Here is a 13,056-nt window from a genome sequence, read left to right as displayed (position 1 = left end):
ATGTTTTCTAAATAAATTATTTTCTCAGTTATGCATAATCAATGACAGCACAGGGATTTGTGAAAAGGGATTTTTTTTTAAATTTTATTTAAGTACAAACCGACAAGTAAAAACAGACCTCCAAATACCTTTTCCCCTGCTTCCAACAAAAAAGTTCCCCCCCAATATGGGGTGAGAAAAAATCACAACAAATTAGTCATCATTTGAATCAATCTCTCTCTTTGTGATAAATATGTACAACTTCTTTTTGAAAGTCCTGGAGAGAGAAAATGGGCTTAGACGAGAAAAACATGGAAACAAAAAAAAAAACAAAACAGTGCCTTCTCCTGTTGTAACAATGGAGGAAGTGGTAAAATGATCATAAATAATATGTGTCCACCTGTTCAGACAAGAATGTCCATGTAGACAATGTTAAAGGATATCAATCAATTATCAAATGGAGATTTCATGGTTCATTTAACAAATATTAAATCACCGTCCAATGAGAGGGTCATTATTAAAAGCGTGAAATGGCCAAACACATGTTGAGGTTAATGGTGGCGTTTAGACAGATGCAACAGCAGAGCACATAAATCTTCAAACTACAGTATGTCAACATTCCCGAGTTCAACTCGGACATGTTCTGGTGGTTGTGTTTCTGTGTCAGTCTGTGGTATTTAAAAAAAAAATTAACAAAGTCAGGAAAGTGGTCCAGCAAGTGGTGCATACATCTGAAGTGTGTGGGGGGGGGGGAAACAGTTTCACACTTTTTCACAAATATTTTTAGTGAGAAAGCAAGTGAGAGTGAAAAACCACAACCTCACAAATGATTCATTCTATGTGCTTATCACATAGTATTTTAACACAAACATGTCTGGTTTTCCCACACAGTCCATCACAAATTAAACGTAACACAAAAGAAAGCACTGTAATATTTAAAAGAGTAAATATAAATATTGCACTTCCAAACAACATTGAGTTCCCAGCACCAAGCCGTTATCCCTTTATGAGAGGTACAAGACATCCAGTAGGATGCTAACATCTGGACGGTAGCCCTATAGTGACTTTGTGTATCATTTCCACTGAGGTTAATTTTTAATCCATGATTTGCCATTAAACAAGTCACCCAGAATAGTGACTTTATTTGTGGTTTCATGATTAACAGTGATGGAGAATGGCTTAATTTTAATGATCACAAGCTACAAGGTGGTAAAGGGATAAACAGGACAAGGCTGTGGGAAATGTAATCAATCCATACACAAAACAAACATTCATAAATACACCATTCACACAAATGCATGTGCACATGAAATCACACGCAACTCTTAATTCCAACTCAGACATTTCATATTTACATTTAAGGCACATAAAATCTATGTACATGACAAATACAAAAAAAAAAAAGTTCAGTCCCTGTAGCCTTTTGGTAGTGGGATGACTTGAGACACTTCTCTTTCAAAACATTTGCAGGCAATCGAAAACTACAGTGTCTCACAGTTAAACACAGACTGTAAGAAAATGGATTGTACACACCCACAGAGTGGTGATCCTGCCATGATCTGTCAAAGCTACAACACAGCTGATTGTCTTTGGAGCGGGACGTTATTACACTACCATCTGGTCATTTGCTTGTACATTGCTTCCATGGTCGTATAAGCTCAACCCAAACTGAGTAGGAGTAAAGACAAAAAGCAAAAAATATTCTGCATCAGAACATTGCCTTTTTGTGCTGCCAGAAGCACCGTACTGCTTCGAGCTTAATGTGAGGTTCCACAAGTCTTTGGTGGTTCCAGTCCCCATCCCAGTTCGACTACAAAGCATTGGTAACTCTGAACTACAACAAACAAGATTTTCCTTAAACAAAAGTGATCAGTAGGAGTCAAAATCAGAACTCAAAGGAACATCAATCAGTGAGTCTCTGCTGTCTTCGGAAATATATCAGTAGATTTCCTTTGAGTGCAAAAAAAAAAGAACTCAACCAGCGCTGTCCACCATCCTGAGGCAGAGAGAGATCATTTTCATGCACAGCTGAGAAACACCCATCCAAGCATTTTAATACCCGCTTCTCCTGGTCAGGGTTGCAGGCTGCTGGAGCCCAGTAATGGGCAAGAATCGGTCGGGGGAACACCTCAGATAGGTCAGGAATTAGATACTACAAACTACTGGAGCTATTGGCCAGATTAGGTTACCTGTTTGGTGACTTAGAAACCTGATGAGTGATCTTCTACCAATAAAAACATGTGTACATGTTCTGGACATATCAGGGGAGCACTATTAGGCCTCAGCAGGCAGTGTGATTCACAGCTCCAGGCTGCCACGTGCTACATCTCAGAGACAGTGAACACATCAGACCATTAGCACCAACATTTTAACAGGTGTTACTGAATTTCATCACAGGAATCCAAATGTTAAGTCTAATGTTAGCCTCTCGGCCCTGACAAATGTCTTATTTGGTAACATTCCTGACCTGCCAACAAACATAAATAAAGAAAAGAAAAACATTCATTTGGCTTGAAGATCTTTGGATTCTTTTTTGTGTTCTTCTAGTGCAGCACAGTGGAGTTCCAGTGGTCTCTCTCTTTCCCTTCAAATGCTCTCTGATCCACTCTACATGTTCCATTGTGTTTCTTCGATACCAATCATACGGCCAGGTACTTTGGTTCTGAATACTCTGCTGTTCATTTACGCCTCAGAGGCAGCCTGTGGTTTTAGATGCGCTTTCTCCATGGCAGTGCCGTAAGGTAGAGATCGCTTAAAGAAGCCAAACTGCAAAAACAGGACAACAATATTTTAGAAAACAGACATAGGCAAAATTAGCTAAATCAAATGTCATTAATATTTAAATATCTGTTTCAAGCAGCACTTACCTTGTATAGTACATAAATTAGTAACGCCAGAAGCAGTAATCCAGCCAGAATGGCCAAGATGATGATCCACAGAGGAACCGAGTTCTCAATGTCTGGTTTGTTCCACACCACTGGGGTCACCACCTGAGAATATGAGCAAAATGTGTCACCAAAGAGCCAAAAGAAATATGTTATATGTGTATAAAGTAATCCAGCTAAAAGAAAAATGAATAACTTAAATACCTTTTTGTGTCCACTGGGTGAGTATTTTGGTAGGATGGCATAAGGCATCTTCTTCACACTATATCTGGCCAGGCACTCCAGCACATAATGCTTATAGGCCCTCTGAAATAATAAACATCACATGATGAGCAGATTCAAAAACTCTAACATGCAATTCACTACTTGTGCACTAGATGGCAACAGAGACCAGGTGCATCTCACAAAGAAAAACCCTTTCAGCATTCCTATCCCATGAGCAGCTGGGACTTCCAGATAATGCATTTTCAATACATTCACACATTTGCTACATGTTAGCGCATGCAGGGGCCGGTAAACAGTCTGTGTGAGGCTCAGACGTGGTGGGAAGACAGTGATGTAAACTGCTAGACAGTGCAGTCAGCACAGCCGGTCTTTATGCTCAGTTTGCAACTGTCATCTCATTTGTCAAAGGCAAATATGTGAGACTTGGAATACTGACAGTATAACAACCTGGTTCAGACCCAATTCAGATGCCTAGTCAACACAAACCAATATGCGAGACTGACAGTTGCTGCTATTTGTCTTTGGTAGCCACACATTTGAGGTTTTGACTCTCGGCATTTTCGTTTTTGACGCTTTAATGAAAAATGGCTTTTCACTTCCAGCCAAACACTGACATGAAAAAATACACAGACACCGATCCGCGGTGGGCGGCGTTTTCCCTCTGCCATGTTTTTGTGATCTGGTGAAAGCACATGGTCATAAAGAATACATGTCTAGTGAGCCTGTAATACAAAGGTCTTCTCCCACAAACCTCGATGAAGGTCTCAGCCCAGATGCGAGAGCGCACTTTGAGGATCGCTGTGGTCCCTCTCTCCAGAAGACCAACTTTGCACTGCAGCGACCAGCACTCCACATTTGAGCATGACTATGGAAACAAAGAGAAAGACATGAACACATTTTTAATAAATGTTAGCTAAGATTATTGTGCATTGATAGAGCTGTAGTGCATAACTGTTGTCATTTTGCTGTTTATGTTATTATTCTGCCTCTGGTTGTTCTCCGTGAACAGAAACAACGCAGCATTATTAGTTTGCTACGTCCTACATCTGAAAACTGTCTTGCCATCAAACTAATCACTTCCTGTGTGCAGCACGGGAAATGTAAACACCTCTATACTGAAAAACGCAGAGAGGGTTGTGTGGAACTGATCGTCTTAAACAGCACCGTGTGAACGTCATTAAACAATGATTTCAATCTAATTGACATTTGGTTGGTTTTAAATGCAGGTAGTGTGGAGTCAAACAGGGAAAAAGTGATTCAGAAAATGACGGCAGGATAAATAACAGGCCTGTTAATGCTGAAGGTCAAATAAATATAACAAAGAGTCCAATGTTACGACCCTTGTTCCACGCCTGCTTCGAATTAGATTGAAGGAATGTCATGAGACTGTAAAAATGCAGCATGCACCGCATTATTGTCCAACCGCTAAAACCAGCCAGGTTTTTCTCAAGACTATAGAATACACCCATCTTAATCAGGTCCTCATAATGCAGCTTGGTAGGTTTAACATTTTAAAACATTAACATTGGATGATTGGATGCAGTGTGTTTTGTAGCTGGTGCTGTAGCCAGACCACCCCCAGACTGAGAGGTTTTGGCGTGTTTCCGGTGGGAATGCATTAGTTTACTTATTTCACCAAGTTGGGCAAACACAGGAGGAGAGGAGAGTAGCATCGCCTTTGCTTTAGGCTTAGATTTAGACAGAGTTAATGAGGGTACTCAGATAATCAGAGAGCATATCAGTCCTATCCTTCCTGCTCGACCTCCTCGATGCCCCAGAGCAGTGGGGCCACAAAGGTTTGTGGAAATGACATGAACATGGTTCAATGCCAACGATGCCTCAGACCCAAGTCCCACGTGGGAAAGATCTGAATCTCGGGGATATAAGGGCTGTTCCCACAACTTAAGATAAAATAACAGTTTGGCTTGAGAATGCAGCTGCTGTACAGAGAAGGCCTGAACAAGTTAACATTCTGTAAAGGAGTTTTTAATTGATAATACAGTGAATCAATTTGCCTATTGATGGAAAATCAGTCTTTAAATTACAGTTGAAGATTCTAGAATCTGAAATCTGACAATTATTTCTTTTTAGAGTGTCGATTGGATCACATAACTGTTAAATGCAGCCATTATTTTACAATATAATGTGAGAACTTTATGACACACACATTATTACTATTATTATTGTAATAATGATCACTTTCTAATAGTGATAGCTAATGCCTTTTTGAATGAATGGACTATATACCAATGTTTTACAGATCTGTCATAGGCAAATAAAAAGCACATCATCTTTGACAGGCGGTGAAAAACATATTTCTGACTGGTTATCAAATTATGCACAAATTAATTTGTTATTTCATGAGTAAACATGTGTTTGTCTCACACTTTCTATTTCATTATCAAGGCTTCAGTTGCATGTGTTAATAATTTGTTTTGAGATTTTTCCACAGTTGGTGCATCAGGTGGTCCTGATGAAAGAATAAGATAAAACAAGATGCATCTGGCTGCCAGAGAAATATATCACAATCTGGAAACTCTAAAATGCTTACAGTTTAACAACTTTTACAAGGTTTTATAACATCACACTAAAGATATATCACTTGTACAATAACAGCCAGAGCATAAACATTACAAAACAACTCAAGTGCTGCAACAAAAACAGAAATACTAAAATAGGATTTTTCTAAATTGTTCTTAAGTGACAATTTTCTACATTGCAACTGCAATTCAGTCCTCTGTTCTCTCCCTGCAACTAACGTCTGCAGGTCATTCCAAAATTCTCTTACATGACCTCAGCTGACAGCCACAACCAAGCATCACTGAACACAAATGCACTCTTTGATTGGGGATGTCTAAAAAAAAAAACCTAAAGTGCAAACACGGCAAACTGGAGAATAGCATCCTTCACAATAAAGTGTCACTGGACATGCCTGATAAACGAGCATGGTTAAAAGCGACAGGCGCATGGACAAAGACCTCATTGATGGAGGCAGGTACACAAAGACAAAGGCAGAGAGAGAGAGAGCGGCTTCATGCAGGTGGACTGATCAATAGACCCAGTGTGTGAAGGTTAACGGCGTCACAAAACACACACAGAGCTGAAAATTAGAGAGCAGTCTGTGAAGTTACCAATGCATCACTGACAAGAAAAAGCCACCCATGTCCGACATGTTCTCAGCCTCTCCGCCCCTCCACCACTACTAAAGGCTCTTTAATGTTAATCACCACAGAGAGACTAGCCTGTGCCCTTTGACCCCTCTCTTTTAAAGGACTCATAACTTAATTACCCAGTCCCAGGGACTTCATGTATGAATGGGGCCAATGTCACCAGAATAGGTTCATATTTGCAAACTTAATGCATTGCAATACATTCATTTCTTTACAACCTTCAGCGTGTGTTTTTAACAGAGTAATGGTCTGAGGTTTAAATCAAAAATATTTCCATGTCGTTACAGCACTTCAAAGAATACATACAATATCACGTATTGATATTATGTAACACCTCTAATAAACATGTACAGTTCATATAGAATGTGACAGTTGCTCTGTAGGCATCTTACCAGGTTGGTCAAATCAGCGAGCTGATTCCTGTGGGCATCCCGCCTCTCTATGTGGTGCTCGTTGGCCTTCAGCGCCAGAATAGGTGGTTCCGTGGATGTGTGCTGGAGCTACAGGAGTAAAGAGAGCCAAAAACATGTGAGCCATTAGGACAAGGCACACACTGACCTCACCAAGCAGAAGAGCACGCCACCCTTTCTGTCAATATAAGACTTGATGTTAGCATGACCCTGAGGCTTTTTGTCATTAATCAGAAGCATGTGAGTCCTACTCATGGATCTTCATGGAAAAACGTAGTACTTAGCAATTCACCAGGGACAAAAAAAACATTAGCTAAGACAGATGACCACTTACAGCCCTGCTCAACATCTGTCATGCTTCAAATGTAAACACAAACAACTGCATTGGATAGTTTGCCCACAAAATCCCAAAGCTAAAAACTCAGTATTAGGGGCGCAGCACTGGTTGTCAAAGATCAGAACGTCTTGCTGAGCACAGGGAAGAGCTGGAACATCAAAGCAGTGGTAGGATGAGTGTCCTGGGTGGGGCTATGAAGCTGGGAGGGGGTGGGTGTGGACCCAGAAGCAAGAAGATCCAACCCTTAATCATACATCTGACTAGGAATCAGTGAGAGACCGTCACTGTCAGATGTTGGCTCTTCTGACCATGAGAGGTGTGCATCTGTGCTTTTCTGCAAGTTACTCACTTTGAGGTGTAGGTGGTTCATGTTCTTGTCTGTGGTGCAGTTGATGGGTCCTTCTGTGGAGAACTCCAGAGGGTAGAGGAGAGTGAGACCCTGGACACTGAGGGGGCAACGCAGCTCAAGCAGGGTGTGGCTGATCCGACTGGGCCCGTTATTCAGCAGCTGGAAAAGGAAAACAGGAAAATGAAATGGCTGCAGTAAATCTATAAACCTATATTTGACATTGCATTAATCTTGAAATAGGCAGAATAAAGGAGAGCACTGTTCATTGTCGCCCAAGTGAAAGAGGATCTACACAGCCTGAGAATAAATCACACTGAGAACAGTTTTCCTTCTTTGCTGCCCTGGAAGGTTGACTTGCTTTATGAACAGTAGGACCTGTTTTCCAATGTGATCTGCTCAGCCTCAATGAATTGCCACAGCTATGGCTGATTACCTCATAGATGTGTTCCACTGCAGGCCCGACATCCTGCTCCACCCCATAGTTTTTGGTCAACTTCCAGTTGGCCGGTGGGAAGAACACTTTATCTGGCCGAGACACACTGATGAAGAGATGGGAAGGTGTGAGAACGTTTATAAGGTGACATAAGGAACTTAATAAAGTCCCTACAGTTCATATGAGGAAATCCTAAACCTCGGCTCACCCTTGCAGGATGACGTCAGCCTGGACAACCACCTCCAGCTTGTAGGGCACAACCTCACTGTGGGAGTTATTCTCATTTTTGCTGTGGAAACAAAGAGTTTGTGATGAGGTAGGAGCAGTGGAGGTCAGTACTGTTGGAACTTATTACTCAGAATGTTTCTCATGTGTGTTCACGTCAAGCTGTACCTGCGAATCTGCAGCTCAAACTGAACCGTTTTGTGCGTGTCTTTCAGCCGTGGCACGGTGAAGCGCAGACCTGCCCACAGCTGCAAAGACAAGACGACAGACATATGAATCCTCTGCTATTAGCTGCCATCAAAAATGAGGTCTCAATCCACGATAGTTTCTATGACCCACTAACAAGTAACAGAAGAGAGGAGTTGGTAACAGCCATCTAAGTGTCAACACAAGGTTTACGACACGTTATTATGATTTCAGACACATTTGTTCTCCACAGAATCTGCATTTAATCTCAGTTTGAACCTCAGTAACACTCAAATCTGAGCTCTCTCAGAAATAACAAAAGTGCAAACTCTATGACTAATGTTTGTTTTTAAAATGGAGAAGTCTGTCTGTCAGTTAACACTTACAAGACAGTCTCCCTTCACAGACCTATTAAAAGCATGCCAGCTGATGACTCCATCATTATAAAGGGGGGACTCAGTGGGGAGCTGAGGGCACAGATGGCGTCTGTAGTTCTTGTCACAACATTTCCTGACACATACTGACTTTTCCGATGTTGTTCACACCCAAACTGCGGATGGCATACAGCCTTTTCAAACAAAGCAGGAAACTAATTTCCACTGACAAAACACATATTACACGCACTACCACATACGACAAGCCTTAAAATAACTGGTTCAAAGGACAATGATGATCTTACAGTGGTGCCGGACTTCATGGGGTTTCCTAAATCACAGCTGAGGTATCGGGTCTGGTTCTCGGTCTCGTAGCTGCAGGTCAGCTGCGTCAGGCTCTGGAAACCAAGAGGACAAATGAGTCAAAACTACAGCAATAAACAATCATCAGGGAAAGCACTAAAACAAGAGTCCCAGGATACAGGAAGTTGTACTCGTTTTCACTCGGTTTGCAGTTCTCCTAACCTCATTATTGCGAGCAATCCCGCTATAGTCAGCTTCAGGGGGCAGCACCACATACAGTTCTGCTTCGTACGCCCCTCCTTCACCCTCATTCTTGGCATTAAATGTCAAGGTCAGTGAGTTGTCGTCGCCCAGGTAGACTTCCTTTCTGTCCCTGATGAGTATGCATCCAGAGAAAGAATTGATCACAAATCACAATCACAGTTGAGACAAAAATAAAAAAGGATAGAGGTGAGTTTGACTTATATGAGTAAACAATGACATTCTTTGTCTGTGTTCGTGGACTGAACACATTGTTGTTAAATTAAACAAATACATTTTGTAATTAGTTTAAAAATCACTTAATGATTCATCTCATAAAGCAACCCAATTAAATAAAAACCTTTCCAATGTGGTAATAAAGTGGTACATGCTGTAAAACAACACGCAGTGCTGTAAAACGCTCTCTCTCACTCCCTGCACCTCTCTGCACAGCTTAGAACAATGAGAAATGCCTTATGGAATGGAGGGCCACACAGATGCTTTTAATTACAGTCCCCTTTCATAAAGCAAGGCAGGAGAGTAAGAGAGAAAGGATTTGTGAAGCTGATCCTCTGCCGGGCCTTATAGTCAACCTCAGACTGACTCTGACTGCCTTTGCATTTTTAAAACAGAGCAAAAGCCTCAAAACTAGAAAACCTTGAAGGTTCCCCGAGGGACCCTTGGTCTACAAGGTTATGTGTTTTGGCAGTAGAATAGAAGGAACAACATTGCAGGAATGGTGGATACTTTATTTCTGAAATTCCTAGATCATGCCCATCCCATCAGCCCGTCTTGCTACTATTAGGCTTCAATACTGTGCTACAGGTCAGACAGAAACATCAAGCTATTATTTTTAATTGCACCAATCACACTTTCTGCAGTTTCATTTTCCACCATGCACTTGGGTGGAGTGCAGCACTACCAGGACACACTCACAGCAGGTTCTTCAACACATGATGCATCAGTCATATATTAGTTAAAAATGAAGGCAGATGTTAGATAAATATAGGAATGTGAAATCAAAATGACAGAGCAGAGAAGGGAGTATCAGCGAGGCTGTTATTTCTGAGGAAAATGCAAACAGATTTCTCGAATCCAAAGTGTGACGGGCGACGTGCTCCTGATGGCTTCAGAAAAAGGCGAGGTCCTCCATATTTGACAAACACATCCCTTTTATCTCTCCTGCCTTTTGACTGTTTGACGTTACACCTGCAGAGCAGAGCTGTGTCCTGCTTTAGGAGGAGAGCGTATCCCCACACTGCAGCAACACTGTAGCTATTAACAGCCCCCGCTCTGGTATGCTAATCTACAGAAAGCAGCAGAACAACAATAACAGCTGCATTTATGCTTTAGCACTCAAATCCATGCTCCCAGCTGCGCAACAGAGGTGAAGAGTTCAGTGTCTGGTAGCCTGTTCACATTTTATAGTGTTTTCTCTGAGATTTTTAGAAATACAGTACATGAGGAGATGAACGCACTCACCCGTGAACTGCCAGCTTCAAATCAGGAACACAGATATTGTCCTCTCCGCAGTCCAACAGAATCTGGGCCTAGAAGACGATTGAAGGTGTTAAAATAATTTCAAGAGAGGCTGCCGATCATGAACATACAGGAGGGAATATAAAACACTGTTCCTTAACATGTGTAGAGAATTAGGCACACAAAATAAATCAGATTTCTGCTTGGAGGTGACAACAGGATGAGTATAGCAAGATGCGACATGTGGTATGACTAATACATTCCACCACAGCCTCCTGATAACCTCCCACCACAGACACCTGGACTGCAGCCCCCCCCCCTCCTTATTTACAACACATCATCCGAGTACATCAGACAGTCACAAAAACAATGTTACGGCTCAGAGGGACAAAGACTGACTTAGTGAGGTCATGTCAGGCGTAGACACAGTCCGGTGAACCAGCTGTGCAGGCACACACACACACGCACTTTCTGCTTGCGACGTAAAAGGAGGAAATGGCGAACGGAGCCCTCGCTCGAGGACATACCCCCGAAGAGCTAAGCGCAAAGTTGCCAGCCCTCACCAGCGTGCCACATCACAGCACTATGTGGTGAACCGCGCTTTCACCACATGCTACGCCACCCGACGAACCACAGCAGTATATGATCATATGGAAATTGGGAAGCCTGCAACCTAGAGGAACTCTTTCAGACATAGGATCTCTCTGTTGACCTGAAAATCACAAGTGGAGGTTCACAGATTACAGTGAAGGGTAAGACAAGAAAGAAACAAAAACACTGCTGGATAAGTGGACGACCGCTGAACGTGTGGCAGGGCAGCATCCCTGCGGATTGCTAAATTGCATCCCGCTGCGACTGTGACAGTGTGACGATGCTCATGATGATGATGATAATAAATAGAAATGGAGGAGGAGATTAGAGAGCCGAGCGCCCCTCTTGTCATTACACCATCCAGGGGCTTTAATTATGGACACCATGGTAACCACCATGCTAAGTGCACCCTGATCTGAGAAAACAAAAGCTGCAGGCCTGTCACTGTTGTTAAACAACATCAACACCGATATTATTTCATCTGACAAAATGACGGTAGAAGTGAAATAAAAAGAAATTTGACCATTAATCAAAGTCACAGACTTTTGCCCAGATGTTATCATTTTAAGAACAATGGTGGAATTAATGCAGCTTTTTTTTAAGCCTTTTTTTTTTTTAACGTGGTGACAACAACTTAGATCATTACTGATTTTGCACAACTGTATCTCTTCACACAGGATCTGAGAGGTGCTGCAATTAATAGATGATGCCATAACTCATCATAGAAACATATGGGACATATTAAGCAGAGAGAGAGAGAATGAGCCTTGTGACAAGCACATAAACCATATCTCATTCTCACTCCAGCTTGAAAATAGTCAGAACTTGGCAGAAGTCAATGAAATGCTACATGGCCTACCACATACTCTCAAAGCATATGTGGAAATCAATAGGGCATCATGTGTATGATCAAGGCCGCGTATGCGATATAATAGCCACCCTGTTACATTCACATAGTCTACAGCCAGATTAATGAAATATGTTGGCAGCCTGACATTTCTCCCACACGTGTTTTACACACACACACACACACATACAGTTTGCCCTCTGTGGTGTTTGGCAAATGGAGCTTTTTCACAGTTAAGGTTGACGTTTTAGCTCAGGCTCATCTCAAGGTCTTGGTTCAGCAATAGACCACATCTGTTGGAGGCCCAACAGCTTTGATATCCAGGGAAGGGCATCAATGACAGGGTTTAGTCCTGATCCAACAGGAATAAGATAGAAACAGACCAGGATAGAGAGAAACCAAAGAGAGGGAGGAAGAAATAAACTACACTGATTGCCATTCTCCAAATGCTCTGAGCCCATGTCTGTTGCTGAACTCCCATATGGTACACACTGTGCCACAGCTGACAGGATGCCCACATGTTGAGCTAGCTCTAGTCGCTGCCTGAGGAAAACCGGCTAAATGCCAGATTATTTCATCCAGATGGGCAAATGGCCTAGCTGTGCCCCGCCCTGAAATATCTTCTATCTACTTCGGAATTTACAAGTCTGGAAAGACTCATCTATGTATCATTGGTCAGCCAAACATACTGCGAGCTAATCCTGCTGGTACAGGGAAACACTCCACTGTACATGCCTCACATTTTCATTTTGGAAACAGCTTCCCAGACACTCAGGACCTATTCCCAGCAGAGCAGTTTAGGATGTAGATTAAAAATAACAGCCCCTCTTTCATCAGGGACAGGAGAGAGAGTTGTTGAATAGCTGGTTGGTTCTTATAAAAGGTGATTACTTAATGTGGCAGATATCCTTATCATCAGCTCAGAAAATAAAAGTTTGTCTATGCATTCAAAAAGCCACATGAACATTATTAGCAAACCACGGAATGTTTATAGACGCTTGAAGTTTTGTGGATCAATCCATG

The 13,056-nt window shown here is 42.0% G+C and overlaps 1 protein-coding gene across 1 annotated transcript in view; it reads right to left on the bottom strand.

Annotated features, from left to right (window-relative positions):
- Positions 1-62: 62 nt before the first annotated feature.
- Positions 63-13,056, bottom strand: part of itga5 (integrin, alpha 5 (fibronectin receptor, alpha polypeptide)) — a 33,658-nt gene continuing 20,664 nt past the window's right edge. The window contains exons 19-30 of the mRNA XM_058642582.1: positions 10,599-10,666; positions 9,099-9,249; positions 8,879-8,971; positions 8,182-8,261; positions 7,997-8,077; positions 7,789-7,894; positions 7,356-7,514; positions 6,652-6,759; positions 3,841-3,954; positions 3,069-3,170; positions 2,847-2,969; positions 63-2,745 (exon numbers count right to left, since the gene is read on the bottom strand). Of these exons, the coding sequence (XP_058498565.1) occupies positions 2,662-2,745; positions 2,847-2,969; positions 3,069-3,170; positions 3,841-3,954; positions 6,652-6,759; positions 7,356-7,514; positions 7,789-7,894; positions 7,997-8,077; positions 8,182-8,261; positions 8,879-8,971; positions 9,099-9,249; positions 10,599-10,666 (1,269 nt within the window). The 3' untranslated portion in view covers positions 63-2,661. The remainder of the gene's footprint in view (positions 2,746-2,846; positions 2,970-3,068; positions 3,171-3,840; positions 3,955-6,651; positions 6,760-7,355; positions 7,515-7,788; positions 7,895-7,996; positions 8,078-8,181; positions 8,262-8,878; positions 8,972-9,098; positions 9,250-10,598; positions 10,667-13,056) is intronic.

This window comes from Solea solea, chromosome 11 (assembly GCF_958295425.1).
Source record: "Solea solea chromosome 11, fSolSol10.1, whole genome shotgun sequence".
Lineage (NCBI taxonomy): Eukaryota > Metazoa > Chordata > Actinopteri > Pleuronectiformes > Soleidae > Solea > Solea solea.
This window is presented reverse-complemented; position numbering and strand designations above follow the sequence as displayed.